The sequence below is a fragment of the Silene latifolia genome, chromosome 8, assembly GCF_048544455.1.
Source record: "Silene latifolia isolate original U9 population chromosome 8, ASM4854445v1, whole genome shotgun sequence".
In the NCBI taxonomy this organism is placed as follows: Eukaryota; Viridiplantae; Streptophyta; class Magnoliopsida; order Caryophyllales; family Caryophyllaceae; genus Silene; species Silene latifolia.
The window spans coordinates 2883813-2911415 of NC_133533.1; the positions used below are offsets into that span (position 1 = coordinate 2883813).

The following is a 27603-nucleotide window of genomic DNA, read 5'->3' on the forward strand; positions in this document are numbered from 1 at the left end:
GTAGTATTTGACGACCAAAAAGTCGTGTTGTTTCCGTCTATAACTTGAAGGTCTCCATTTTCAGATATCTTAAGCACGCCGGAAGAATCATTTGATGGGTTATCTCTATTAGCTACCCATATGACTTCTAACATACTAGACTCTAGATCAATGTTATACCAAATTCCGACATAGCGACTGGTCGACTCGACTGGGCTGAAAATCCCGATTCTGAAGGTATAATAATTGGAAGTTCATGATTTGGGATCGGTTAGACCCAAATACACATATACACATACAAGATGATTACAGGAAAAATGTACATGTTGATAGGTAAAGCATTACTCATTTGTATGCATTACACAATCTAAAAACAAGGAACATGGAATCTTAAGTTATGAAATTTCATACTCGTGCATATGCCAGCTAGCTTAGTTTAACGCATTTGTACGGCTACAATCATTGTAGTAATGTGAACCAAAGACTTCAAAAATTCTTCATCGTACTCCGGCGTAATGGGTGCTATCATTGACGAAACGAGGGGGTTAGCGAGACAACCCCTCGGAAATTAATTCATTTTAAAAAAAATTAGTTCTCGACTTTTTTTCTTACACTAAATGTGGCTAATATTGCCTCGAAATATGAAAGATGTACGTCATGTACCTACTGAAAACTTGATAACTCGATTACAAATTGGTGTAACACACGATACTTAAAACCGTACACACAGATGTGCAATTTTCTTCATCAACTGTGGTTATTTATTAATCAGAATATACAATTTTTCAATGAACTAGTAGAATAAAGACAGCATCTAAGTTTAACTTTTGATCTCTTTTCTCAACTATGAAGCTCAGAAATTAGAGGATTCAACCCATAACAAAACTATATTCTTCATTCAAGAATATGACTAATTCGAACAAAGAAACTCCATAAAATTTTCGGAACCGAAATATGTTACAGAAAGTCCTTGCAATAACTCTTACCGGCCGGTTATATAGCTGAGCGATACACGGTTAACCGAAGAAGTCACGTTTTCACTTTGATTTTGAGTGTATCTCCTCTGAGTGAAACCCGGTTGCGTAGGGTGTGGCAGATTCGAAACTTCACTATCAATCATAGAGATAACCATTGAAATGTTCGGTCTGTCTTCAGGTAATTCTTGCACACACAAAAGAGCTACTTGTATGCACCTCAATATCTCATCTTGAAAACCCGATTCTAAAACAACCGGATCAATTAGCGACAGTATATCATCCTCGTTCCATAATTTCCATGCCTGTCATACGTAAAATTTTAAATATAGTACAGAAAAATTTGAACAAAAGTAAGAAAGATTCTATTTTGTGTTACTAGGATGTTATTTACATGTGCTAAGAGGCTTAAACTCTCTTCATTCCTAAAGCTGTTGTTTCTTCTGCCACTTACGATCTCCAGTAGCAGCACCCCGAAGCTGTAGATATCTGATTTTTCAGAAAATCGTCCTTCCATTGCATACTCTGGAGACATATAACCACTGCAATATAAAACAAAACACGGCAATTTGCAGAGCTTAAGGTCATTCTCTGAAAACTGCAAACTCAAACAAAACTTTGCAATTCTTTTGCTTACGGAAAAAAGGAGCCGTAAGGCCAGTATTAATGGTGACAGGTGTGGAACCCAAGGCAGGACTGGCATATTCAACATAGCCAAAGACTCGCTATCTTTTTGGTGTAAATTTGCCTCTTATACTATGAAACACCGGCTGCTCATGCAGCGATGGTCGTCTGAAAAAATAGACTTTTTTGGTGTTTGCAACAAAAGAGTAAGGTTGCGTACATTGGACTGCTCTAACCCCGCCATCAGGGGTGAACCCAGAATTTAAATATGGGGTAGCGAAATCATTGTAAAAAAAAATCGTTTTAAAAGACGTAGAAATTTAAGAAAATAGTTGTTTTTTTAACAAATGACTTGTTTTTTTATTATCCATATTAATCATACCTTTCATTTTGAGGATACGATGTTGATTATTTCTCACATCTTAAGAGGTTACAACTACCAACTAAATATTTAGTCTGAAAATTCGTGTGACCAGACTGACCACCAAGTGTAACTAACATGTGAGATTTCATTTAATATGATTGTATTATATCATTATCAAATTTTATATGTTTTCACAATCATTTAAAAATTTAAATTTTTTTTTGTCAAATTTCACTTTAAAAGTTCAAGAAAAACAATGAATTATTATAATAACTAGTATAAATCCCGCGCACACGCGGTTTTTTAGATAGGGACATTAGAGCATTTAACAATTATCTAATTATATTTAACTTATTTTAACTCCATTTGAAATTTTAGTATAGAATAAAACTTAATATTAGTAATGTTTTATATTAAGAGATAGAAAAAAGAAGGTTCAACACTGTTATCGTATATACAATTGCTGAAACTATTTTGTGTGTATCTGTGTTGTAATAAATATACTTATGTATATATTAAATCAAAAAAATTAAAAAAATAACCAAAATTTAAATGTTCACGTTGTATACAGTAGAAATAGATAGTATTAAATTAGAGTGTAAAAAAAAAAAATTATTCGCAATTTTTTTTCGTTTTAGAAGTAAAAACAATATAATGCTCTTATCTTGTAGTAGGTTAGTTATTGTATGTAAATAATCAGTATTGGCCCAGTTGTACAGTTGTAGACATATAAATGTGTAAATAGAATAAAATTATATGGAATTAAGCAGTTTGGCCCAATTGTAGATAAGATATAATGAAGCCCAAATATAGAATATTCATTTAGGCGGGAAAATATTAGAGATTTCTTATTCTTTTAGTTTAGTGGGGATGGAAAAAAGAAATGAAAAATGAATAAGAGTATATTACATCAAACTTGAAAATGGAAACAATAAAATAAAAGTGAAATAAATAAATAGGAAAGAGAGCCTGGGAGGATAAGCCGAAACAAGGAAAAAAAAAAGAATAAATAGGAATAACAAAACCGCTGGCTATTGGTTTCGAACCCCCGTCCCCTGGTTGGTAGGTGGAAAACATTACCACTACATCAAAGAAACGCTAATATATTTTCTATGGTCTTGTTTTTATTTATTCTTAACTAACAGTCAGGTGCCTTTTGGGGTAGCATTACATCGTCTTCTCCATTGATATTTTTCGGATTGGGGTTGCAGGTGCTACCCCGTGCTACTCCTTAGGTTCGCCCCTGCCCGCCATTGACAGAAAATTTTTAAGGCACTAGTGTAACACTATTGTTAAAACTGTAAAAGCAGGGGTACATACTAGGTGCCAACAACCCTGTTGGTATCAGCTTGATCCTCACTGCCTCCAAAAATCCTTGCCATTCCGAAATCAGATATCTTTGGATTGAGTTTATCATCCAACAAAATATTGCTTGCTTTAAGGTCTCTGTGTATGATCTTTAATCTAGAATCCCTATGAAGGTAAAGAAGTCCTCGACTTATCCCTTGGATGATATTGAATCGCGTTTTCCACCCTAAAAGCTCTTGATAAAGTCGATCTGGATATTAACAACCGAAAGTATACAGGAATGTTAGCTCATTGTATCAAGATGCATGCTTTCTTAGCTACATGATTAGTGCCGGAAGACTAAAGACTCGTAAGAACAAACCAAAGAGAAGCGCGTCCAAGCTCTTGTTAGGCATATACTCGTACACTAACAGCTTTTCTTCTCCTTTAACACAACACCCCAACAACCGGACAAGATTCCGATGCTGAAGTTTTGAGATCACTAACACTTCAGTCATAAACTCTTCAAGACCTTGGCCAGATAGTTTCGAGAGCCTTTTTACTGCTACTTCCTCTCCGTCTTCCAATTTACCCTTCAAACAAATGCAACATCTTCAGTTTCTGCTGATACTAAATATACAGAACCAATTAAGCATGCTTATTGCAGTGCAGTGGCGAGTTAGCCATTACCTTATACACAGTACCAAAACCACCTCGTCCGAGCTTGTTGCTTTCTTGGAAGTCATTTGTAGCGGTCGCCATTTTTCCCAGTTCAAACATAGGTAAGTCGCCAATTTGAATGTTGGTTTTGTCTCCCTTGAGCATGATCTTAGCCAATTGCGTAATTCTCGTCCCTTCAATAACAACACAGTTCTGTTAAATACAGCTATATGGTATTTCTGCAAATTAACACAAAAATACAAGTAATAAAAGAAAAGGAGAGAGTTTTCACCATAATTTCGGCGCAACCATTTGATTTTAAGTATAACTGTAATGCTAACTACAACTAGTACAACGGCAATAACTATCCATCTTCCAGATCTCCATGAAAGAGATGAGTGGTGTTTTTGTTGTTGGGTAGATACACCTGCAAATTCAACAACAATTCGTTACATGATCATATTATTCAATCCATCATACGCACATCAAGTACTGACACACTGTATGTCCCAGAGCCTGAAAGGCTCTCGCGGATGGGGACCGGAGGCGGATGTACACAGCCGCACCTGTCAACGAGAAAAAGGTCGAGAATTATTAGGTAATTACCTAGGTCTGAAGAAGCCAATCGAACGGAAAGAGCAAGTCCTCTATCATCAGAGTATTCTTCAATGTCAATTAGGCTATCATTCCAAGTCAGACAGCCAATACTCGGATAATAGCCAAAAGCTAAACAAGAACAATCCCCTGTGCACTGACTGCTACATTCATCCTCACTGGCTGCTGATACCCACTGTGCGTTATCTGGTACTTTCACATTCGTTAAATTCAAAAACCTATCCGTTTGTTCTCCTACAGTGTCACACTGTAGCAATGTTTTCCGAACACACCCACCAGTCCAATTTCTTTTGTTCCACTCAGTACTGTTTTTGGGCACAAACCCTCTCAAGCAACCACATATAGGTGAATTTGTCGCATTACAACTCCCAAATGGTCCACATTTGCCGTAAAAATCGCACTCATTTTGTTGCGAGTACCATACTGTTTCCCATTTTCCGCTGCTACTGTTCCAATCTCTTTGGACCAAACTTCCATTATAATTCACCACAAAGTGCACAAATTGCAGCAGGTGTGCTGATACATCTGCGAGGGTAAACTCGAAGTCCACTACTCCCGGATTGTTTGTCGTAATACTAAGAACTGATTTGGTACCAACATAAATATTACCATTCCATGGTCCATTTCTCCAATAAGGACGATCATTATCCCATAGAAAAACCTGAGGTGGAGTGCGAGTATCAATACCAACCGTAAAGTTTCCACCAGCAGGGTCTACAGGGCTCTTCCAAGACCGAAACAACGCTTGTATCTCCTTTACTGTACTATTAATACTGAACGTCATATCCGGCAAAAACACATCAGTGGGATGATTAAAACTCTGCCAAATGGCATTTCCACTACCATTTGATAACAAAATAAGATTACCATCATCCATAAAATGAACAACCATGTTTCTAGAATCAGAAGCCGATAAATTTGAAGACCAAAAGCTCTTGTTTTCTCCATTCAAGATTCGAATATTTCCATCCTCCGAAATCTTGAGCACACCGGAAGAGTCAGTCAATGGATTATCCCTATTGGCCACCCACACAACTTCCTTTTTCCCATCAGAATCACCTTGAGTGTACCAAACTCCAACATAGCGATTAGTCGAATTACCCGGACTAAAAAACCCGAGCTTGAAAATTCCATTACTGGATACTAACGTGTCGGAATCCGTCAAAGATTCGGTTGTATTAAGGTTTACTTGTCCTGAAACAACTCCCAAGAGTCCCAACAACAACAAACATAGTAAAATGACATGAATGTGCAAGAATGCCATAACATTTACTTGGTTTTTCTCTCTTTTGAGAAAAATGATCAATTTCATTCTTATAAAGTCTAAATACCATCAAATTATCTCATTAAATGCTATTAAAAGATTCAATCTTTCCTTAACTAAATTCCATATGAATAATAGTCTGTGGTGGATTAGTAAGCTCAAATTGTGCCTTGACATTTGGTTTGTTTATACTAAGACTTTAAAAATTCTACTCAACGTTTCGTTTGTGACCAATCAATTGTGATGGCCCATGAAAAGGCAAAGTTTGAAATTACTATCCTCCTATAATTGACTACTACAAAACTACAAGCTATGACTCGGGTAACTAAAAAATTACGGAGTATTATTATTTTCTTCTTTGAAAATAGATATTTGTAGCATTCATTTGTTTACTAACATGTATGAAAATGATACTTTTAAGCATAATTATGTCATTTCTAAGTCCATTAGCCTAAGAAATGCATGATTTCTAGCATTCACTTGTTGATTAATACTCCCTCGATCTCAATCATTTGTTTGCCTTTTGATTATAATACTCCGATTCTTAGGATTGCCCATATTTGTTCAAAATCCCCCTTTCAAAATTTGAAAAGGGGCAATTTCAAAGAATCGGAGGGAGTAACAAGTATGAAAATGGTAGAGTAAACTTAATTATGTCAATTATAACTCCATTTGCCAAAAAAAATAAAGGTTTCTAGCATTCAATTGTCTATTACTCCCTTCAATTCTTATGAATTGCCCCATGTGTTCGAAACCCCCCTTACAAAATTTGAAAAATATGTAATTCCAAAGAATCCGAGGGAGTAACAACTAACAAGTATGAAAATGGTAATCTAAGCTTAATTATGTCATTTCTAACTCCATTTGCCAGGAAACAAAATGCATGGTTTCTAGGTTTCCAGCATTCCCTCCGATTCTTAGGAATTGCCCCATTTGTTCAAAATCGCCCTTAAAAATTCGACAAAGCGACAATTCCAAAGAATCGGAGGGGAGTAACAAGCATGACAATGGTAATTTAAGCATAATTACAAAAAAAATTGGATGATTTATAACATTCACTCCATGATTAACAAGTATGAAAACCCAATATATCAAGGCATTCAAATCAATTTACATGATTAATTAAAAAGCATTAAGAATAGGGTGAAAATGTGAAAAGGGGTCTTACCTTGGAGATGAATGATGATTGATTGATTGATTGATGAAGACAGAAAAAACACGATCAAGATTGGAATGGGGGTTCTGTTTGGGGTTGAGCCTGGTTCGGGAATCGGTTCACTCGGGTCGGTTATGTATCGGGATTAAGTGGGTTGAGTTGTACGAGTCCAGGATTTATCAGCCCAAAAGTAGCTTCTGGACCGTTGGGACCTGGGACGGTGGTTGGGACCGTCATGACTCATGGCTCCGGAACCCTGTTCAGATTTGCTGGATTGGATCTTGATGAGGCGGATATAAATGAATCTCATTTTTATAGACCTAATATATCAGGGGTGAATATGGGTCTAGAAAAATTTACGCGAATCTGAATCTGGATTTTGTCGTTAAGACCCAAACCCACTCATGGCCCATATTTTTTATTTTTTTTATTTTATTTTAAATATATAAGAATAACCAAAGTTTATAAAATGTCATATTTCTCATCTTTTATTCGACTATCATATGTAACTAGTTGGAAAGCCCGTGCGATGCACGGGGTTCATATTAGGATTAGCTGTAAAAATATATTCTTAAGTTAACAAAAAAGTTTAACTATGTTGAATCATTGATGAAAAAAAATTCATGGTTGGTATAGTTGATTGATGAATTATTAGTGTTTTTACCGTAAAATTTTTGCATTCAATAGTACTTATAAGATCAAGTGATTTAGTTATAATATGTACTTTGCTTTTTCATTGTCGCAAGCACAGCTGGTTTTTAATTCAATAAAAAACTCTCTCTATGTCAACATGGTGGAGTTCACCAAAATGAATCCTTAATAACGGAGACAGGCCTTTATGAGTCTTGTAAATTATTTAACCTACAACAACTATGTAAAACTGAATGATGTTACGTAAAACAACAATTATCATAATTATATATAGTGTGTTCAAAGAAAATGTTAAATCTCTTAAACATAATTTTACCATGATTATATATATTTACAATTAAGAGTATTTGCTCCTTATAAACTTCTCACAACCTCAAATCCAAACTGAATTCCAATAGAATTATTAGTCTCTAAACAACAATAAAAAATATATATGATTCTATTGCATAGAATGCACGGGGCAACATCATTTATTAGTTTTATGACATCATTTAAAACCGTTGAGTTACCAAGTTAGTATTTTATGGCAACGCTGAAACGTTGGTTTACCTTACCATGGTCTGGTAGTAGAAAACTATTAAATTTAACAAAAAGTCAAACCATGTTGAAAATGAGAGCAAACAAAATTTCGAGAGTTGATTTAGATGAAGAGTGGTTAATCATCAGTTTCCCTCACAAAAACGCAACAAAAATGTTGGCATTTGGTATTGACTATATCAGTTGTATACTATCCACAGATATAATTGGATTGTAGAGTTATTATTCTTATAATCTCGCGCGTCATCGGTTTTTAACAGAAATAGTCTTTGACTATTTACAATGAAGCCTACTTGTCCTTAAAAGTTTCATGCAAAATATATAATACGACACATAACTTGATAAATTTGTGAAAACTTCTTTGTAAAGAATGTCCTTCGTTTGGCCTTGATACATTTGGTCTCTATCACGATAAGAACCTTAATCCCTTGGATGACGTTGTTCTTGACGCTTCTACGTAAGGGTGGTCATTACTAATGAGTTTCAGCACATAAATTCCAACATGATTAAGTGATTGTCCCTGACTCTTGTTTATTGTCTAGCGTAGCATAGCCTCAATGTATATTGTCTTCGCTTAAGAATGAAAGGAATCTTTATATCCGAGGAAGTCATTCCTATGCTCGATTCATTACCTTTTGCCAACTTTGGCATCCGTAATTATCTTCCTTTCTATTTCGAATTTCCCAAGGCGATTGATAATAAGACAATATATCTTTGGATCGTCCTCTTACGGAGTTGATGTTCCTCAACAACATAACCGACATACCACACTTGGTAGAACATACCATTATGAGTTATGTTAAAAACTTCATCATGTATACTCCCTTCCCTTCTTAATAAACATCTTTCCATCAATTGCTTCTCAAGGGTCAAACGTCGTTGATAACTTTGATTATTAATATGTCAAAAATCATGGTCAAACTAATTTATTGACGACTCTGCAAAAGCAATCCATAAGATCATTGCGAAGAGGATGACGTACACTTAGAGTGAAATTACTAAAAGATAATGAATTTTGCTCCAAAGTCTAATGGGACTAAAATACTCTACCAAGTCTCGAATAATAGGAAAAAAACGACTCCTAAAAGCAAGGATGTTATACGGGCGAAGGGTCAGGACGAATGTAGGCTTTCTCATACCCATATTAATTAGAAAAATTACATGCCCTTAGTTGTTACAAGTAAAAAATTTCAAAACCATAGATCAACTTGTGTAGATCTTAAAATAGTTCATTCTATATAAATGTTATATTCTCGCTTATTCTATAGTTTTCAAATATTTCTGATATTTTATTTACCCATGTCTAGCTAACACCCATGATGGACATGATTTAAAATTCAATTTGAGTCTGAAACTTTATTTATATTCGCTGCATCTAAGACAAAAGAGATATAATTGGACAATTGTGATAGATTTTCCTTTTGATCAAAGTTGTTGTTTTTTTCTTATTGTAGGGTTAACAATTTTCTTATATGGAACGCTATTTATTTTGAACCAATTGCTTATTTATTCTATTTCTCATAATTATGATATATACGTACTTTGTGGTACAGTGTCTCATTGCTAATATTTATTCTGAACCAATAGCTATTTATTTTATTAATCAAGTTTATAAAATTAAAAACGGAACATGAGATTAACTCCTAACAATAGGTTCAAAAGTAAGTAAACAAGGGCCAAAAAAATATCAAAAAGAAATTAATTTGGTATTATGAAGGTCAAGAGATCATGAAATTAAAAATATCATATTTAGGCTCTGTTTCGAAAAAAAATAAGCTTAAATTTATCTGAACAAAATTTCATTTTTCTTTTTTGTTGTAAGTATTTTGTGGATAAATTATTTACCATAATAAGCGAAGATGTGAGAAATAAGCTACCTATTTTTTTTAATACTTCAATTATAATATTAAATACGGAGTACTTACTATGTCCTTTTATGTCATATTATCAAAAAAAGCTATCTTTCGGTTAGTTTAAAAAGGAGTTTTTATCTAATCGGTTAACTGATCGGTTCCGAATTTTCAGTTATCTTTTAAGCTCATTTTTTAGGTTTCAGTTAATTTTTATAATGAAATCTGAGATATAGTACGTATATGAATAAGGTGTATTGACATTAATATACCATATAATTAGTTACATAGTGTATTTTGAGTATGTAGTACCTACTATTTCGTAATGGTTAGATTACTTGGATATATGCTGGTGGTATATACGAAATTTTGTAGTAGATGAAATTAAGTAATACTACTAATAATGCGTGAGTCTAGAACCGACCATCAATTCATCATATGAATAACACTTGAGTTATTGTTTCATTATTACACAAAAGCTTTGAGTTGTTTAAACCCCCAAATTCTACTTCTGTTTTTCTCGGTTTCATTCCTCCATCTAATGATCTCCACATTCTTATAGAAAGTAAATTAGTTAAACAAAAATAGTAACATATATAGATTAGTGAAATATTTTATGTATTGATAACTTGAATGTATATGAAGGCATTTATGTTTATGATTTCTATACACACACTTCAATGATTATTTAGTGATTACATTTTGATGAAATCGTAATTTATACTTCATGTAATTACATAAGATTACACTACATCATCTTAGCATAACACTTTAATAAATAAATTCATCTTTTATTCGCCAACTTCTTGAATTTTAATGCGAGAATACAAACTAAAAATGTATGAGACCATAAGTGGGGAAAGTAAATGTGAGAACTTGAACTATTATGAATTTCTATTATCTATTTGATAATTTTAATCTACTTATATTAGGATAATTTTATCAAAATATATTTGATCTACTTATATTAGGATAATTTTATTAGGATAATTTTATTTATTTAGCTTTTTTCGAAATTTACTCTTGTTAGGATTTCTAAAAAAGTTGGACTCTTTAATATCGCTCGAAAAGTTTCTGCTTTATATATATGTATTGATGATTTTACTTATTTTATAGATCATTAAAATATTTATAATATAATTTTAATATTCGAGAAACAATAAATATTTTTTTCATCATCTAAATAATAACTCATGTGGCAGTTTATTAATTTACCATGGTAAATGTCGATATATTTTATATATATTAAACAATTTATAGTAAACTTACATTTGAACCAGTAAGTGGATTATACATCTGATGTAGTACATCAGATGGTATAATTTTTTAGCATTAAGATAAAGTTTTTTTTTTTTTGAGAAAAGATCATTATCATTAATAAAAAGTCATACGACATCTACAACATATGCCAAGCTCAATCGGATACAAATCGATTACAACCATAGGAAATAAATTCTTGTTCAAAGAATGAAACACTGCAACTGAGTCTCTATCATCGATTCGCCGCAAAAGGCTTTCATCCATAAGAGGGTCTCTGAATCTTCCTTGACGAGTATCCATTTCTTCTGACGTGATTGATTGTAGCCATGAATCGGACAAAATATGTAAAACCATATAACGATCTATAACAACGCTGATCTTCTTCTGACTTATTAGAAAACTGCAAACGAACCAGAAAACGAAAGCTCTCAAACTGAGAGAAGGACACCACCGATAGACGGGGACAGAGCCCTCAGAAAGAGAGACGAAACAAAAACGAAAGCGGAAATTAAACAAAAACATAAAGGAAACAAAGCGGAACACAGAGTTTTAATCTAATTTTTTTGAGTTTTATTATAAAGTTTTTGAGTTTATTTACTTAAACTTTAATCTCGAAAAGTTACATATAACTCAAACAAATTACATATAAGCTAAAAAAAAATTTGATTTTTGAAATCATAAAACTAAAATGTAATTTATAAACTTCATAGTACTCGAAAAAATACACAAAAACTCAAAAAGTCATTAAATGTGATGTAGTACATCTGATGTACAATTTTTTTTCTCCATTTGAACCCATTTGTGAACCAGGCCCGATAAGTCTGGATCTCGGTTTCAACTTTTGAACCCAACAAATATGAGTCGGATCTAGTAATATGGATTTTATAGGACCCTACTCAGACTTTATCTATTTTGGGAATATTTTTTGATGAATAATTTGATCATCCTCACTCAGTTTGGTTTACTTGTCATCAATAATGGTCTCTTTCTTTTTTCGTGATCTTTATGTCAATTAAAGTTAAACAAATGACCGGGATGAAGTAACTTTTAGTTTGGTTTTCTTGTGCCAAACTCCCAAAGCCAAGTTATTGTCATACCAATCTCAACGTTTAAGTGTCCTTTGCTTGCCTTATTACTCGTTAGACTTTTAAATTATTTCGTTTGATTCCTTAGACAAAGTTGTCAACAATTATATGCCAACTTAAAATTCCTTAAAATGTTAGTTTGATTATTATAGTGATTACGTACGTTTAACTAATTGACAAATCGGATTATCTGTCTGATTCTTCTTTCCAATTACATCATTTGCATATTACATTGGCTCTGTTTGGTAAACAGCAGATTAATTTCAGCATAAGCAGATTGTAAAAGCAGATTATAAATAGCAGATTTTATCAGAAGGTTTGACTAGCGTATTATAATTAGCAGAATTAATTTGAGTGTTTGGTAATTGGCAGATTACGATTAGTAGATTGTTAGTTTTCTTTGTAAAATGGAGAAAAATTTCCTATTTTACAATATCTAACCAATATCTTTGGGGTAAAGATATTGTAAAACAACATATTGACCCCAAATATCTTTGTTTCAATATCTTTGTTACCAAACACTAAAATTAGCATATTGATTGGTCAAACATGCTAAAACCCTTGAATATGCTAAAAATTGGTCAATATGCCGTTTACCAAACAACGCCAATTATCTCAATTCCAAGTAGATAATCGATTTGGAATAATATATTTATTGAAAACGACATTTTCCTAGTCAAAGTTAAATATATAATCGTCGAAAAGCATCCTTAGAAAAACCGATGTGTGTATTTTATTCATGCTATTTGAAGTATCACAAGAGCCAAATATTTATTTGATTCTCCGTATCTTCTTGATGAAGTCTAACTAGGAGAAATATAATTAATTCATTTAGGTTTTTAATTGTTCTTTTTAGTTGACCAATCTTATCAATTACATATATTATGTTATTGTCTAAACTAAATGAAAATGAAACTAAAATGATAGCCGTCACCAAGAGATAATTTCGGAGAGAAGATTGATATCAATCCATGTGAATTAATGGACTTAATATATCAAAGTTAAGGAAGTAGAGTCCAGACGTACTATTTTCCTAACGTTATATATAATCTTTATGAATAATGTTTTTCACTACTTTTACGGATAATGATAAAGATTGTCCGTGGTCGTTAAAAGACATTCCTTCTTCTAGCTTTTGTTGTTTGCTTTTGGTTTTGTGTCCTCGGTTGATCCCTCTCTCTTTCGCAGAAAAAAAGTCATTGTTAAGGACAATTGAACTCTTATCTTTTCAGATAATTCGAAACGTTTAGCTGATCTTAATCATATGTTATTCCTATCGTTTCTATAACAATTAGTAACGGAACCAAAATTTATAATTAAGGACAAAAAATGATTGAAAACAAATTACCAATACAATGAAGTAAATTTAAAAAATTCCTACTTATATACAAAGCATTAATTGTAAGATTATCTTCACTACTTTATCAACTTGTCACCAACATATTCTCATGCTTATCTACAAAAGTCCCACCCAAAAAAGCAAACAAATATTATTTTTCCTTTAAGAAAAAATACAAATATTTTCACCCACAATTGTTATTTTAACACGATCTAAAGTTCTAGGCACATTACTTTTTATTTTATCCATACATTGTATGCAATGATATCCGACTTAAGACAACCATTTGTGTCCTATATATTACAGCAAGTCTCCCATGTGACAGGTATATCCGTCACAAGCTTACGATGGGTTAAATATTACCCATATGGGTAAATAAGATAAAACAAAATGTTATTCTCTAGACACTTTACTTTTGTCTTATCTCCTCATATAAATATTATTTGACCCGTTGCAAATTTACGACGAATATACCAATCACAAATGAGAATTTACGTATATATATTATGCATCTCAATTCTCACATAGTCACATGCCAAAAAAATCACCAAATTTACCAGTTAATCTAACCAAACTTCCACAATTCACAAATTAAGCCACCAAACTAATTGGACCACATCAAACATCTCCATTATTGGACCTCTCAAACCACTACTTTTATAACAAAAAACACAATTAATTTAATTTAAAAATTTAATCAATAATTAATTATTTATTGACAGCAAAAATACAACTAGATGCTGAGACGCATTATACAATTGGGTTTATCCAATACAGCATCAATTCACAGATATCATTGAATATTTAAGCTTTTTATGCGTTTAAACTTTCTGGGTACCTCAAAAAGTTTGCAACTTGCGTTTTAAAATTGTATAAAGCTGCAATTTTTATGCTTTAATTGTGGGAATTTCTGGTATAATTCATCAAAAAGAGGTGATTTTTTGGTTGTTTGAGGGTTTTGGTTTTGTGGGTATTTGAAAAAATTTGAATTTGTTGAAATTTTAGTATAAATTCTTCAATTGAGGGATTTTTATTGGAAAAAGTTTGCAATTTGCATTCAAAATTGTGAAAAGTTGCAAACTTTGTTCATCAATTTGTTGAATTTATTGGTAATCACCATTAAGAAAAGGTGATTCTTGGTTCAAAAGTTTGCATTTTGCATTCAAAATTGCTAAAAGTGCAAACTTTGTTTAACAATTTGTTGAATTTATTGTTAAATTTTGTATTTTGCATTGAGAATTTGCTAAAAGTGCAAACTTGTTCATCAATTTGTAGAATTTATTGGTAAACAACCTTAAGAAAAGGTGATTTTTGTTACTAAGGTTGTTGGTTTGGTAGAAACTTGCAAAAGTTTGCATTCAAAATTGTGAAAAGTTGCAAACTTTGTTCACCAATTTGTAGAATTTATTGGTAAAAAAGGTGATTTTTTGTTTGCTTAAGGTAGTTTGTTTGGTAAAAACTTACAAAAATTTGCATCTTGCATTGAGAAATTGCTAAAAGTTGCAAACTTGGGGTGTGAATTTGTTAAATTCTTTGGTAAAAACCCTAGAAAAAGGGTGAATTCTTGCAAAATTTTGAATCTTGCATTGAGAAATTGCTAAAAGGGGCAAACTTGGGGTGTAAATTTGTGAAATTCATTGGTATAAACCCTAGAAAAAGGTGAATTTTGCAAAAGTTTGCATCTTGCATTGAAAATTTGCTAAAAGTTGCAAACTTGGGGTGTGAATTTGCAAAATTCTTTGGTATAAACCCTAGAAAAAGGGGGAATTCTTGCAAAAGTTTGCATCTTGCATTGGAAATTTGCTAAAAGGTGCAAACTTGGGGTGAATTTGTGAAATAGAGGGATTTTTTGTGGTTTAATGGCAGAATTGAGTAAGGAAGTGAAAATGGGTGTTGGGTGTGAGAAAGAGGAAGAAGAAAAGTTGATAGAAGGAACTTCAGTGTTGGATTTTGATGTTTTGTGTTCAACTGTTGTTATGCAAAGTCAAGGGAAATGGAGGTTATTTGAGAATGATGAAGAAGAAGAACAAGAAGAATCTGGTGGTGGTGGTGTTTTAAGGATGTGGGAAGGTGAAGTTCTTGATTGTTTCGATGATCGTCGTATTGCTGTTCAATCTTTCTTGTGAGTTTTCGCTCTCTATTCTAATTAACTCGGTTTTTAAAGTGTTTTCAAGTGTTCTTTTGAAGGATAGGAATTGTGCTATTCAGATTAGTCAAAGTATCTAATGATTAAGGGCAAAGCATGTTTGTTGATTGACTTGAAATTTAATGATGGGTTGAAGTCTTTGTATGCTAGTCTTTGATAAAAGTGTTGAATTTTCTGTACTTTTAGTTGAAACAACATCTTTGTGTTGCGAATAGTGGGTAAGGCTGCGTACATTAGACCCCCTACCCCGCAATTTACAGGAACCATTGAGGCATTGGGGTAATGTTGTTGTCGTCGTTGTTTCTAATTGCATTTCAATTTTATGTATGTCCTTTTTTCCTTTTAGCTAGTAAATTTTCTGGCTTTTATGTTGAATTCATGCTTACCATATGTTTTGGTGGTGCAGCTGTCCATGCTACAGATTTGGGAAGAACATGAAGAGAGCTGGTCAAGGTTCTTGTTACATTCAGGTAATATGATTGAAAGTTAGGGGGATATGCTTCTTCGTATTAAATGTCGTAGAAGAACAAAGGCGGTTCCTTTTTGTTTAGAATCGGTGTAGTTGCTACAAGCTTTCCTTCAGTTTCAATGTTTAGTATCTCTGTCTCGGAGGTTCTCCACGGTGATATATTTTTACTGCTTATTGAATATTATAGCCTTAAGTTTAGGATGGTAGAAATGGCGCCTTTTACTTTGGTAGGTGATGGGGAAAATGGGACAGGGCTTATTTTCAGTATACCACCCCTTTGGTGGGTGAATGAGGAGAATGGCACAAGTAGCCTTCAACTTGGTGCGAGACTTGTATAGGGGTTCTTGCGTTATCTATAAAAATGAATGAGGCGTGCGTCTTACCAAAGCTACCATGCTAAAAAAGCGTGAGATTTTGTTGAAAATCTCAATATAAATGAGATTTTTGTTGAAATTTGAGGTATAGGTGTTTTTGTCGTTTGGAATGTCTGTGATTTCATTAAGGGGTGACAGGTTCCTTCTAAGCATTTATGTGGCATTATTATGGCAACATGTGTATTATCACCGCCTCTTAGTGCCTGACCGCCTGGATATGTCGGTTTGCAATGCGAAACTGTGAGTCCTGATGCATCTTTGGCAGACCGATATCAGATTGAGTCGATTGACCCTTTGTTTGAATACAAAAAGAAGGAAAAGGAGGGGAGGGAGAGGGAAGTGAACAAGTGTTTTCTCCAATGTTTTTATGGTCAAAAGAATTTTGATTTGACTTCTAGGAAGGAAAATTGATCCCTCCATCCTCCTCATCGTTTCCTTCCAACCCAATTTGTTATCTATACGAGAGAAATCGCATCCCTCCCTTTCCCTCCAAATACCTCTAGTCAAACAATGGGCAAAGGATGACAGAAACACATTTGATCTCTGATGTAGCTAGTTGTCCATTTCCCTTACCAATCGCTAGACAAACTTGCGTTGAGAGCTGTGTATGAGGCAATTCAAGCTGTATAATGCTGTCAATATGCTCGTTATGGGTCGCTGTTGATGGCCACTTATCCACCATGGACAAAGCTTTCGGCAAAGTTGCATTATTAAGTTTTTAACAATTTCCTCTACAACTTCTTTAGATAAGTGTAGTAATTATTTAGCTCTATACTCCTTTAGTGCTTCTCTTTTTCATGAATGTCAAACTCGTATTCATACTTCATTAGGTGTCTCGTATACGTTATAGATGAGTTATCTGATTGTTTTATCTGTTATGGTCTTGTTCCAAATTCCTTTCTGAAGTAAAAAATTGCTTGTGGTGCTGCAGGGAACTGTGTATTTGCTTTTGGCGATTTCAGCATTTGTCAACTGCGTTGCCTTTATAGTCACCAGAAAACACTGTTTCCTTTATCTGGCCATAGCATTTACAATCTCCGTCGGAACATATTTGGGCTTCTTCCGAACTCAAATGAGAAAGAAGTTCAATATTAAGGTTTGTATTTACTATGTGCTATATCCTTTATTATCGCATTTTTTTTTGCACTTATGTGAAGTTGTTGATTGGTGGGAACAATTGCAATTGCTTAAAACCGTGTGTTACTAGGATCCTAGTACACGTGAAACTCGTTCAAGTTCATCACGCTGATGACTTGCGTCAAATTTAGTTAGACAGCTTTTAATTTCAACCATAAGTTGTCAAATGTGGTGCTGTGAACTAAAGATGAAGGAAGATCACCCAATCCTCTTTGGTGGCATCCTCTTATTAAGTGAGTTTTATTTATCAAAATATTTGACATCCTAAAACTCATGACCGAGGGATGCTATATTTCAATGTGTCGTTGCGGAATTAGTTGGAACCATAATGACGCTATGATTGATGATCATTCTGGTATTAAATCTAGGTGGCAAGATCATATAACGACCGTTAGGTAAAGAGTAAAGGTTCTGATGATTACCTCTACCACATTTGAGTCCATGATTAGGCCATGGCAACTAATTACTAATTACTAATTACTAATTCTTAGATCGAGATTGAAACCGATATGTTTTACCATATAGATCATACTAATATTTCCCTAGGAGTTAACTTTGTTTTCTGTTGAACCTTGGATAATGCCGTGACCAATGCCCTAACCGATCTATCCTAGAAGGCGATTAACTGTCTTGGACAAGACAAACTTCAGGAGTAAATTGGGGTCAAATATAACAAAGGGCTCATTTACCATTACACCATCGGAAATTTATTTCCATATAGACCTTTGAAGAAGAAAGGAAAAAAAAGGCCCTCATCACTCTTAAAGGCGTACCTGTGTGTCTGTGTCCAATACGACAGTCAAGGATATGACTGTGGTCTGTAACTGCCATTACCAATCCGACTTTCAAAAATTTGGGAATGGTATGTAACCAACGTTACCAATCCAACTCTTGTCCTGACAAAGACGGGCAAAAGTATAAAGACGGGCAATCCGACTTTATTGTCATAAGTCCATTCTTTATTTATTTTTTATTTATAAAAGCTGTGTTTTAAAGATGGGATCCTGTATCCTTATTTTAAGCCAAAATTCCTGTCCAAAAAATTTGAATCACCACGTCCAGACTCCGAAGCTTGGGTATGTACCCATCCTTGCCCGAGTCCAAGTAAAATACGGAGTTATTGTGAACTGTGTACTTTATACGTTATCATCGTACGCCACTAATTGATTGTTAAAACTTTTCTCAACTACAGGGTACTGATAGTGCTGTAGACGACTGTGTTTACCATTTAATTTGTCCGTGCTGTAGTATTTCTCAGGTATGCTTCTACAATTCCCGTTTTTTTTTTTCTGGGTCTTCTGACATTGTGTAGAAATTGCGCGCTCAATTGTGGATATATGTTTAGAACACGCCTAGTTTCGTACTTTGGTTAATGTAACTGAATTTTTCGATACAGGAGTCGAGAACACTAGAGATGAACAATGTTCAAGGAGGCACATGGCACGGGCGTGGTGATACAATATGTGTAGGTACTTTTGGTGAAAGCGCCAAATCATTTGTCGAACTACATCCACCGCCTCCAGTTATAGTTCAGTTTCACGAGCCCAAACTAATGCCGGAAAATGAAACTCATAGCAATTGTTGAGCTCCAATGTCGCTCCAACCATTTCTCTTGTATACGCCTATATTCATGGTATTAAACTTGGGTTCGTATGCTGTACCACTTCTGATTTTTGGAGGTTCCGAAAGTCCCTCAACCGCATTTTGAGTCATCGTCGACCGTCCTAAAGAGTTTCGATTGATTAGGCCTCGAAGATTGATTATCTATCCACAATTGATTAGATAATATTTAATACCATGTTTACAAGGATTTGTAAATAACAATGATTAGTAGTACGGTAGTACCAAGCCAAGTTAAATGCATTTGTGCTCATTGATGATTTATTACCATTTTCTACTTCTATGAAGTGTCCTTTCGAAAAACGCTTTAGTATAGTATACTCCTTTCGTCCTGATCATTTCTTTACTTTTGATTAAAATACCCTTCATAATGAATATAAAAGGTAAATAAATGACGAGACGGAAAGAGTATTGTATTAGAAATAAACTCGATCAGTCCAAAGCATAATATTAGACATTGAGACCTGACAAATCTAGCCCGACTCGTTTAGATCCACTTGTTACTAAATAGAATCACCTAAACATGACAAAATCTTTTTGCATCAACCTGAACTAAGGTCCTGTTCTTTTGGACTTAATTTCAGTTCTTATAAGTTCAGTTCAGTTCAGCTTTATTAAGTTAAGTTCAGTTTCATTCAGTTCAGTTCAGTTCAGGTTATTTCAACATTAATAATACTATTCTTATTTAATATTCTTAGTGTTATCATTATTATTATATTAATCTATTTAATATTTTTATTATTATATTAATATTTTTTATTATATTATTATTGTTTTTATTATTATATTATTATTTTATTTATATTTAATATATTTATTTATTATTATATTATTATGATTAGTAGCAATATTAGTAGTATAAAGTACTCCGTATTAATTATTATTATTATTATTAGCAGTAGTAGTAGTAGTTAAAATTATTTATAATATTTATATTATATTATATTATATTATATTATACTTATCGTATTTATTTTTTAGTTATTATAATTAATATATTGTATTATTTAATATTATATTATTTAATATTATATTATTATTAATAATGTTATCATTTATATTACTAATATATTATTATTATTACTACTATATTTATTATTATATTACTATTTATATATATATATTATTATATTATATTAATATATTAATAATAATAATAAATATTTATTATTACTACTGGTATTAATTTTTTTATTATTATAATCTTTTATTTTTATTTCTGTTCAGTTCAGTTCAGTTCAGTTCAGCTTTATTGAGTTCAGTTCAGTTCAGACAATTTCAGTCCAAAAGAACAGGGTCTAAACCTCTATTAAGTTACACACGATCCACACTCGACCTGATTGATCCATCGACCTAAATTGTACTCATGTAAAGTTACACCTGATCCATACCCGACGAGATATATATCCCTCAAATTTACAACTCATTGACTCATATTTTTTCAAATAATAAGATACACGGAATCTTTATATTTCTTGGTAAAATTATATAATATGTTACAGAATCTTTATTTCCTTAATAAAATAGTCAACGTTATAGAGACTTTTTTACTCCTAGACGTCTTATAATTCTTCTAGTAATATATCACCTACTTAATCTCAATAATTATCTCTTTCACATTGCATTAAAACACAATAATTTCTGATTTAAATCCTTAATTTTTTTTTCTTTTTTTTTCTTGGTTTTCTTCTTCTACTCGATCTAAGGTATGTAAATTTATAATATGAATGTTTAGTAGCTTTCAAAGTTATGTTCTTTTTGTTTGTTTAATTGTGGTTGTTGTTGTCAATAAAGTTGGCTTTATTTACTAGTCTTTAAATCGATTTTTCTAATGTGTATGAGAAAGATTCACAAGATTCTCTCGTAAAAAATTGAAGTGTGTTGACTCTTTTCACCATCTTCGATGAAATAATCTCATGAATTTTTCGTTCGATTAATTAGGTTTTTAATGTGTGCCTTAAAGCCTTTAGGGCACGTATACTCCAAAATCCAATTTCACAAGATTTTGTCGTATTTAACCATAGTTGATGAAATAATCTTGTAAATCTGTCCAGGAGCACAAGTTAGAAAAACATAAATTTAATCATATAAACTCTAAAACATTACTTTATTATTGACTTTTTTTAAAGCAACAATTAACAAGTTCTTTATGTTTTGTTTTATATTGTTCATCTTGTATAAGAAGTGATATTAAATTATTAATTACGTAATTAATTTCATATTAGGAAGTTTACCATGAATACACCATCGGAAGAAAATGGGATTCCTGCTAGAATGGAGGTAATGTTGTCTATAATGATTACTCCTTTTGTCTCGGTCATTTGCTTTGCTTACGTTTTTTTTATTATTTGTTACCGGTATTTTATTTGATTAATTATTTTGATTTTGTTATTTCAGGGAAAAAGAATTGCAAATTTTGTGTGTTGGTTGCTTGGTATGGGTTCACTCATGTCTTGGAATAGTATGTTAACCATTGGAGATTACTACTACAAAGTTTTCCCTGTATGTTAACTACCTTTCTCTAAATCTATGTTGCTCACACTCGTTTGGAAATATCCGACCTAGGTGCTTGGCCAAATGTAGACTCGACCATTTTTATAAAACTATGCATATTTTGACTTAAAATAAAGTGTCTACGTGCCATATCCGTGTCCGAGTGTTGAGTGTCGTACACGGGTACGTGGGAAATCAGAGAAGTCGGAGTAACAATGCTATTAATATCATAATTTTAATTATTTTAATTTTAGTTTGATTAGTGGAAATATAATGAAGAATTGTTTGCGTTTGTTATATCGTGAAGTAGCCATCAGTCGATTGGGTCGTGTTCAAACGATTTTTATCTTATAATATAATTGTAAGATTGTGTATATTTGACCTCCTTAAGCCTACTCTAAGTAGGACGAATTGATATTGGTTTAATGTCATTATCAAAAGGATTTTAGTTGCATTGGGGTGAATATAAATTATGAGATTTACATTACCGCGATTCTTGCTTGTGATAAAAATGTACTTGTGACATACTGCAAGCTTATGACACGTCAAAAATGAGAATTTGTGTTTTTATTGACCAAAGATTTTGTTTTATGAAGGATTACCATCCTTCAAGAGTGTTAACTCTTGTATATCAACCATTTGCTCTGGGATGTATGTCATTCCTGGCCTACTATGAAGCGCGTGTTGATACTAGAAAGCGAAACATCTTTGGATACACTCTCTTTGCCGTTAGTACTCTTGGTTGTATAATCGTAAGTCACCTTTGAATCTCTGTATCTTTGATTGTAATCCCCTTCAATAATTTTTTCATGCCAAATTGTAATAATACCTTTCGTAACTTTTCGGCGATTGACAGTTAGATCTAGCAACATCAGGAAAAGGCGGTGTTGGTCCTTATGTTGGCATATGTCTCCTAGTTGGTGCTTTTGGAGTTGCTGATGCTCATGTCCAAGGTGGAATGGTCGGCGACTTGTCCTTCATGTTGCCGGAGTTTATGCAAGTACGTATGCTCATGTACTCTTCATTTAATAACGCGGTTATTATGTTGTCTCACTTGTAAAACTGTCTCATTTAAGTTTTTTGTGTGTGGTTAACATGTTGATCTTAAAATGTTTGCATTCAGTCATTCTTTGCTGGTGTGGCTGCGTCCGGTGCATTAACCTCTGGCTTAAGACTAATCACAAAGGTGGCATTTGACAAGTCTCCCAATGGTTTACGCAAGGGCGCTAGTAAGTTTTTGTAGTGTCATATTCCTGAAAAAAAAAAATATGTATATCCTGTTTCTCGACTCTGGAACTAAATTTCCGCGTGTTGTGTTTGCAGTTTTGTTTCTAGCTATTTCGACAGCAATTGAATTTCTATGCGTCCTTCTTTACGCGCTATATTTTCCCAAATTGCCAATTGTCAAGTACTTCCGTGCAAAGGCAGCTACGGAAGGGTCTAAAACTGTCACCGCTGATCTTGCTGCTGCCGGTATTCACAACGTAAGTTACATTGATCTCTATGTTACTTAGTCTCGACAGTTAATAGAAAAAACTATTATTTTTTTTGGGATAGTATAAGAGTGTCAAGATATCTGCAACATGCATCCGAAGTGAAGTGTTGAATAATACATGTGCTTTAATCTATGCAGGTTGATGCTACTGCGAAAATTGAAGACCGTTTGTCTACCAAACAATTGTTCTACAAAAAGTGGGATTTCTTCTTGGATCTATTTCTAATATATGTGTTGACATTGTCAATTTTTCCGGGTTTTCTATACGAAAACACGGGAAAACATAGCCTAGGAGAATGGTACATTCCTAAAACTGAATACTTGTCACATACAATTGTAGTTAAATTCGTCGCAATTTAGTTAATTTCCGAGTTTTGATCATCATTGTTTTTGTAGGTATGCTCTTGTGTTGATTGCAATGTACAATGTCTTGGACTTAATTGGAAGATACACACCACTTATCGACGTATTGAGGCTGGAATCACGAAAGGGACTCGCAACAGCCATTCTCGCTCGTTTCGTCTTCGTCCCTGCATTTTACTTTACTGCCAAGTATGCAAGTGAAGGATGGATGATTATGTTGGTTGGATTACTAGGATTGACTAATGGTCATCTTACTGTTTGTGTCATGACTGAAGCACCCAAGGGTTTCAAGGTATTTTTTTTTTTTTGGTTTAATTTGATTAATCGTCGATTAATTTAATTGATAAATGAATATTTTATTGTTAATACGAGTATTTTATTTCATGTAGGGACCGGAGCAGAACGCGGTAGGGAACTTGTTGGTGCTGTTCCTTCTTGGCGGGATATTTTCCGGTGTTTGCCTAGATTGGTTGTGGATTATAGGCAACGGAAGCTTTTGAGGAATTACAGAGATAATTCACGTCCTTTGCATATGGAGTCACGTTAATGTAACAAGCTAACAGCAATTCTTTACAAATTATTGTCATACATACCGCTTTATTGTTCTTAATATCATAACTAGAATTCTAGGCCATTTAACGTCAGTTTTTGATGCTTATTATTGTCTTAGCCGGAATGTCTATCCGTTTGCCTCGAATTAAGGTCGATGCAACTATACAGTTTGCTACCCTGTATTTGATTATAGTAGCATTACATTGCATTTATGTTGCATAAGATCAATTCCGTTTATATGACTTAATTTTGACTGGTGGAATAGGAAGGTTGCTTTAGTAAACCAACAAAGTTGCTTTAGTAAACCAACAAAGTTGCTGACACTTATGAGGTGGTTTGAAACTCGATAGCTTCAACTAGTGGCATTTCTAGGATGTCTATAATGGAGTTTCGAAATTTAATAAGTTGACTTACGGAGATTCGAACCCCCCAACCCTAGGGTGAGATTATCAGTCAGATCCTCCCAAGTCTTAAGACTCTGCCACATCAGTTTTCCACTAACTTTTATTATTTCTTTATTGTTCAGACTCACCTCAGACTTTATACATTATCCGTCAGACTCACCTCAAACTCTATTTTTTCACTCCACTTTATTTTTTTAACAAAAAGAAAGGACACATGTTGTTCACCCATTGGATAATTTTTCTTTAAGATGGGGTCAAGACTCACCCAAAGTCTTAAGTTGAGTCTTGGATTTCTAAGACTCAACTTAAGACTTTGTTAAAACTTTGTAAAGACTAGGGTAGATTATTGGTAGTTTTGAGTGAGTCTTGTCTCAAGACTTACCAAAGTCTTGTCTCAAGACTACCAATAATCTTACCCTTAAGAGAACAATACTACCATCTTTACCACTAAAACCACTTCCTTTTACTGTCATTTCTCTGTTCTAATTGAACCCCATGAACCCCCCATTGAAAACGCCACTGGCTTTAACATACCCAATTTGAAAGGATGAGATATCTCATATCTTAAATGATCAATCTAGTTTTCTTACCTTAAAAAAAGTGATAAATGTATGCACTAGAATCGAGAGATAAGGACCGCTAGATGAAGATAATCAAGAGCTAAGGGCATCAACAATAGAGGTTTGTCAACAAAGGTTTGTGTACTTTTTAGAGGTTTGTTGACAAACCTCTCTATTGTTGGAGATGGGGTTTGAGGTTCATCATAGGAATGGTTACACATTTGTATACGGGTTTGTTGATTGACATGACAAGTGGTCCCCTAAAAGTTAGTATATTTTTATTCTCCAACAACATATATATGAGGGAAAAAAAATGGGTAATTTTATGTGGGTCCTATGATATGAACCTTGAAAAGGTTTGTCTATTGTTGTATATGGGTTTGTTATTGAAGAAGTTTGTTAAATTGATGATGTGTCATGTGACAAACCTCTTTAGAGGTTCATCTATTGTGGATGCCCTAAGCTTTATCACTTTAAATCAATGAGTAGTGGCCTAGTGGCGCGCGGCACTATTTATCTGAAATTAAGACCGATAAAATGTGAAATTTTTTGACAAAAGGTTATTATAAGTTTATTGTTAAAAAACAACATATACTTGTAATTTTTATCATTAAATATCACCTTTTTTTTTAAGGAAAATGAGATGGCGCCACCGGGTGGTACTTAATTTGGGCGCCACCGAGGTTAATATAGTAAATTACTTATGTATTTTCAGTTCCCTCCCATCAAATTTGAATTTCAATCTAATTAGTAAAGAAGGGTATTTTAGGAACTTAAAGTTACATAATTATAGTTGTAACAAACATGATTAAAAATAAAACCGTAAGATTTCCCTTGCTTATTGCCTCTTTTTGAGGGTGGAATAAAATGTCACAACAAACAATGAAACAAGTCTATACTGGGTTTGTGTTTCTAGCTCAATGATTTCCATTTACTCCATTTGATAAGATCAATTGACGTTAACACTTACGAGTAATTCAATATTGTTATTTCGCATGAAGGCTTAATCAACGGATGAAATCATAGCGACATAGCTATTATGTAAACCTGAGAATTAACTTGTAACTATTGATTGTACATAAATGCTACGGAGTACTAGTTATTATTGCTACAAGTGTATGACGGAATTGTATTGATTTTTCTCTTTTGTTGGCTTGTAAATGATGAACCCAATCGATAAAAAACATAGTAGATGAAGAAGACGCAACAACGATGAAGAAACAATCATTAATGAAGATTCTAATATTAAACAAATTTTTGGTGTAAAATAATACTCCGTATAGATAATTTTTTAGTTTGGTTAGAGATTAATTTATTTTTATTAAATAGATGTATAATTACATACCTACCCCTAGAATTTTGGAGTAAAAACGAAAACAAACATTTTATTTTTTATTTTTCGTTTTTCTTTAATTATGGTGGCGCCGAAATTCGGTGCCACCGGGTGGCGCCATATCGCCATCCTTTTTTTAATGTTTTGATTTTTTTCTCATCTTAAATTGAAACCGTCATAAAGGAATAAAGGAAACTATCTGAGCACAAATTATTTTTCATTTCATAAGACCATCCCCAAGCAAGGTCAATTGCTTGGTCATGACCTTGCTTGGTCATGGTTAATCAAGTGATTAGGAGTCTTAATGTGTGACCAAAGGTGGTCAATTTGTGACTTGAAACAAGAAATGGTCAATTTGTGACCAAGGTTGATCAAAAAAGATGTCAAATTGACCTTGTATGTGTCCATTTCTTATTGGTTGAAGAATTATAAACAATAAAAAAAAGTACTCTACACTACTCTTCAGTCTACTGTGCTCAACAACTCATTTTAATTGTGCTACACTGCTCCCTCTACAATTCACAAGGCTTCTCCTTCAATTTCTTCAATTACTACAATTAATTTGGGGAAGATGATGGTGGTGATGATGAAGATCGATGATTTGGGTTGGGATTGATTTGGGATCTGGTAATTAATAGATGGAATGTGATGATGATGATGGAAGGTGTCGATGATGATGATAATTAATAGATGGATCTGGTAATTAATACTTCGTAGATGGAATGTGATGATAATTAATAGTAGTAAATAAGGTGTCGATGATGAGATTTGGGAGATTGAAGAGGTCGATCTGGTAATTAATATATTTTGACCCACTTGGTGATTCATTGATGAGATGGTGATGATGAAGAAATAAAGATTGAATATGGTGATCTGGGTAGGAATTGTTTTGATGATGCTGATTTGGGAATATTGATTAGGGGAGGTTGATTTATTAGGGATGATGATGATGGATGATGAGGGGAAGGAAGGGATTCTGAATGGTATACGGTTTTGGGGTGGGAACTGGGAA

At 33.3% G+C, this 27603-nt stretch overlaps 3 protein-coding genes across 4 annotated transcripts; 2 read left to right on the top strand and 1 right to left on the bottom strand.

The window, feature by feature from the left end:
- Positions 1–678: 678 nt before the first annotated feature.
- LOC141596026 (G-type lectin S-receptor-like serine/threonine-protein kinase At1g11330) lies at positions 679–7187 on the bottom strand. Of its 2 annotated transcripts, XM_074416022.1 has the most exons (8): positions 6936–7187; positions 4495–5697; positions 4181–4315; positions 3919–4082; positions 3611–3821; positions 3262–3499; positions 1348–1495; positions 679–1258 (listed from the first exon to the last, which is right to left on the bottom strand). In XM_074416022.1, exons 2-8 carry the CDS (start codon positions 5393–5395, stop codon positions 962–964), a joined length of 2094 nt encoding a protein of 697 aa, XP_074272123.1. In that variant the 5' UTR covers positions 5396–5697; positions 6936–7187; the 3' UTR covers positions 679–961. The 2 variants fall into 2 exon arrangements, with proteins under 2 accessions (XP_074272123.1, XP_074272122.1); XM_074416021.1 differs by lacking the exon at positions 6936–7187 and having other exon boundaries at positions 4495–5927.
- A 7135-nt stretch (positions 7188–14322) lies between these two features.
- On the top strand, positions 14323–19694 carry LOC141596032 (protein MID1-COMPLEMENTING ACTIVITY 2). The gene is made up of 5 exons (XM_074416031.1): positions 14323–15767; positions 16198–16261; positions 17566–17730; positions 18964–19029; positions 19168–19694. Exons 1-5 carry the CDS (start codon positions 15505–15507, stop codon positions 19354–19356), a joined length of 747 nt encoding a protein of 248 aa, XP_074272132.1. The 5' UTR covers positions 14323–15504; the 3' UTR covers positions 19357–19694.
- A 1320-nt stretch (positions 19695–21014) lies between these two features.
- Positions 21015–24375, top strand: LOC141596031 (equilibrative nucleotide transporter 3-like). The gene is made up of 10 exons (XM_074416030.1): positions 21015–21097; positions 21617–21671; positions 21789–21893; positions 22481–22636; positions 22741–22884; positions 23008–23113; positions 23208–23368; positions 23518–23678; positions 23776–24034; positions 24132–24375. Exons 2-10 carry the CDS (start codon positions 21627–21629, stop codon positions 24240–24242), a joined length of 1248 nt encoding a protein of 415 aa, XP_074272131.1. The 5' UTR covers positions 21015–21097; positions 21617–21626; the 3' UTR covers positions 24243–24375.
- The last annotated feature ends 3228 nt before the right edge of the window (positions 24376–27603 follow it).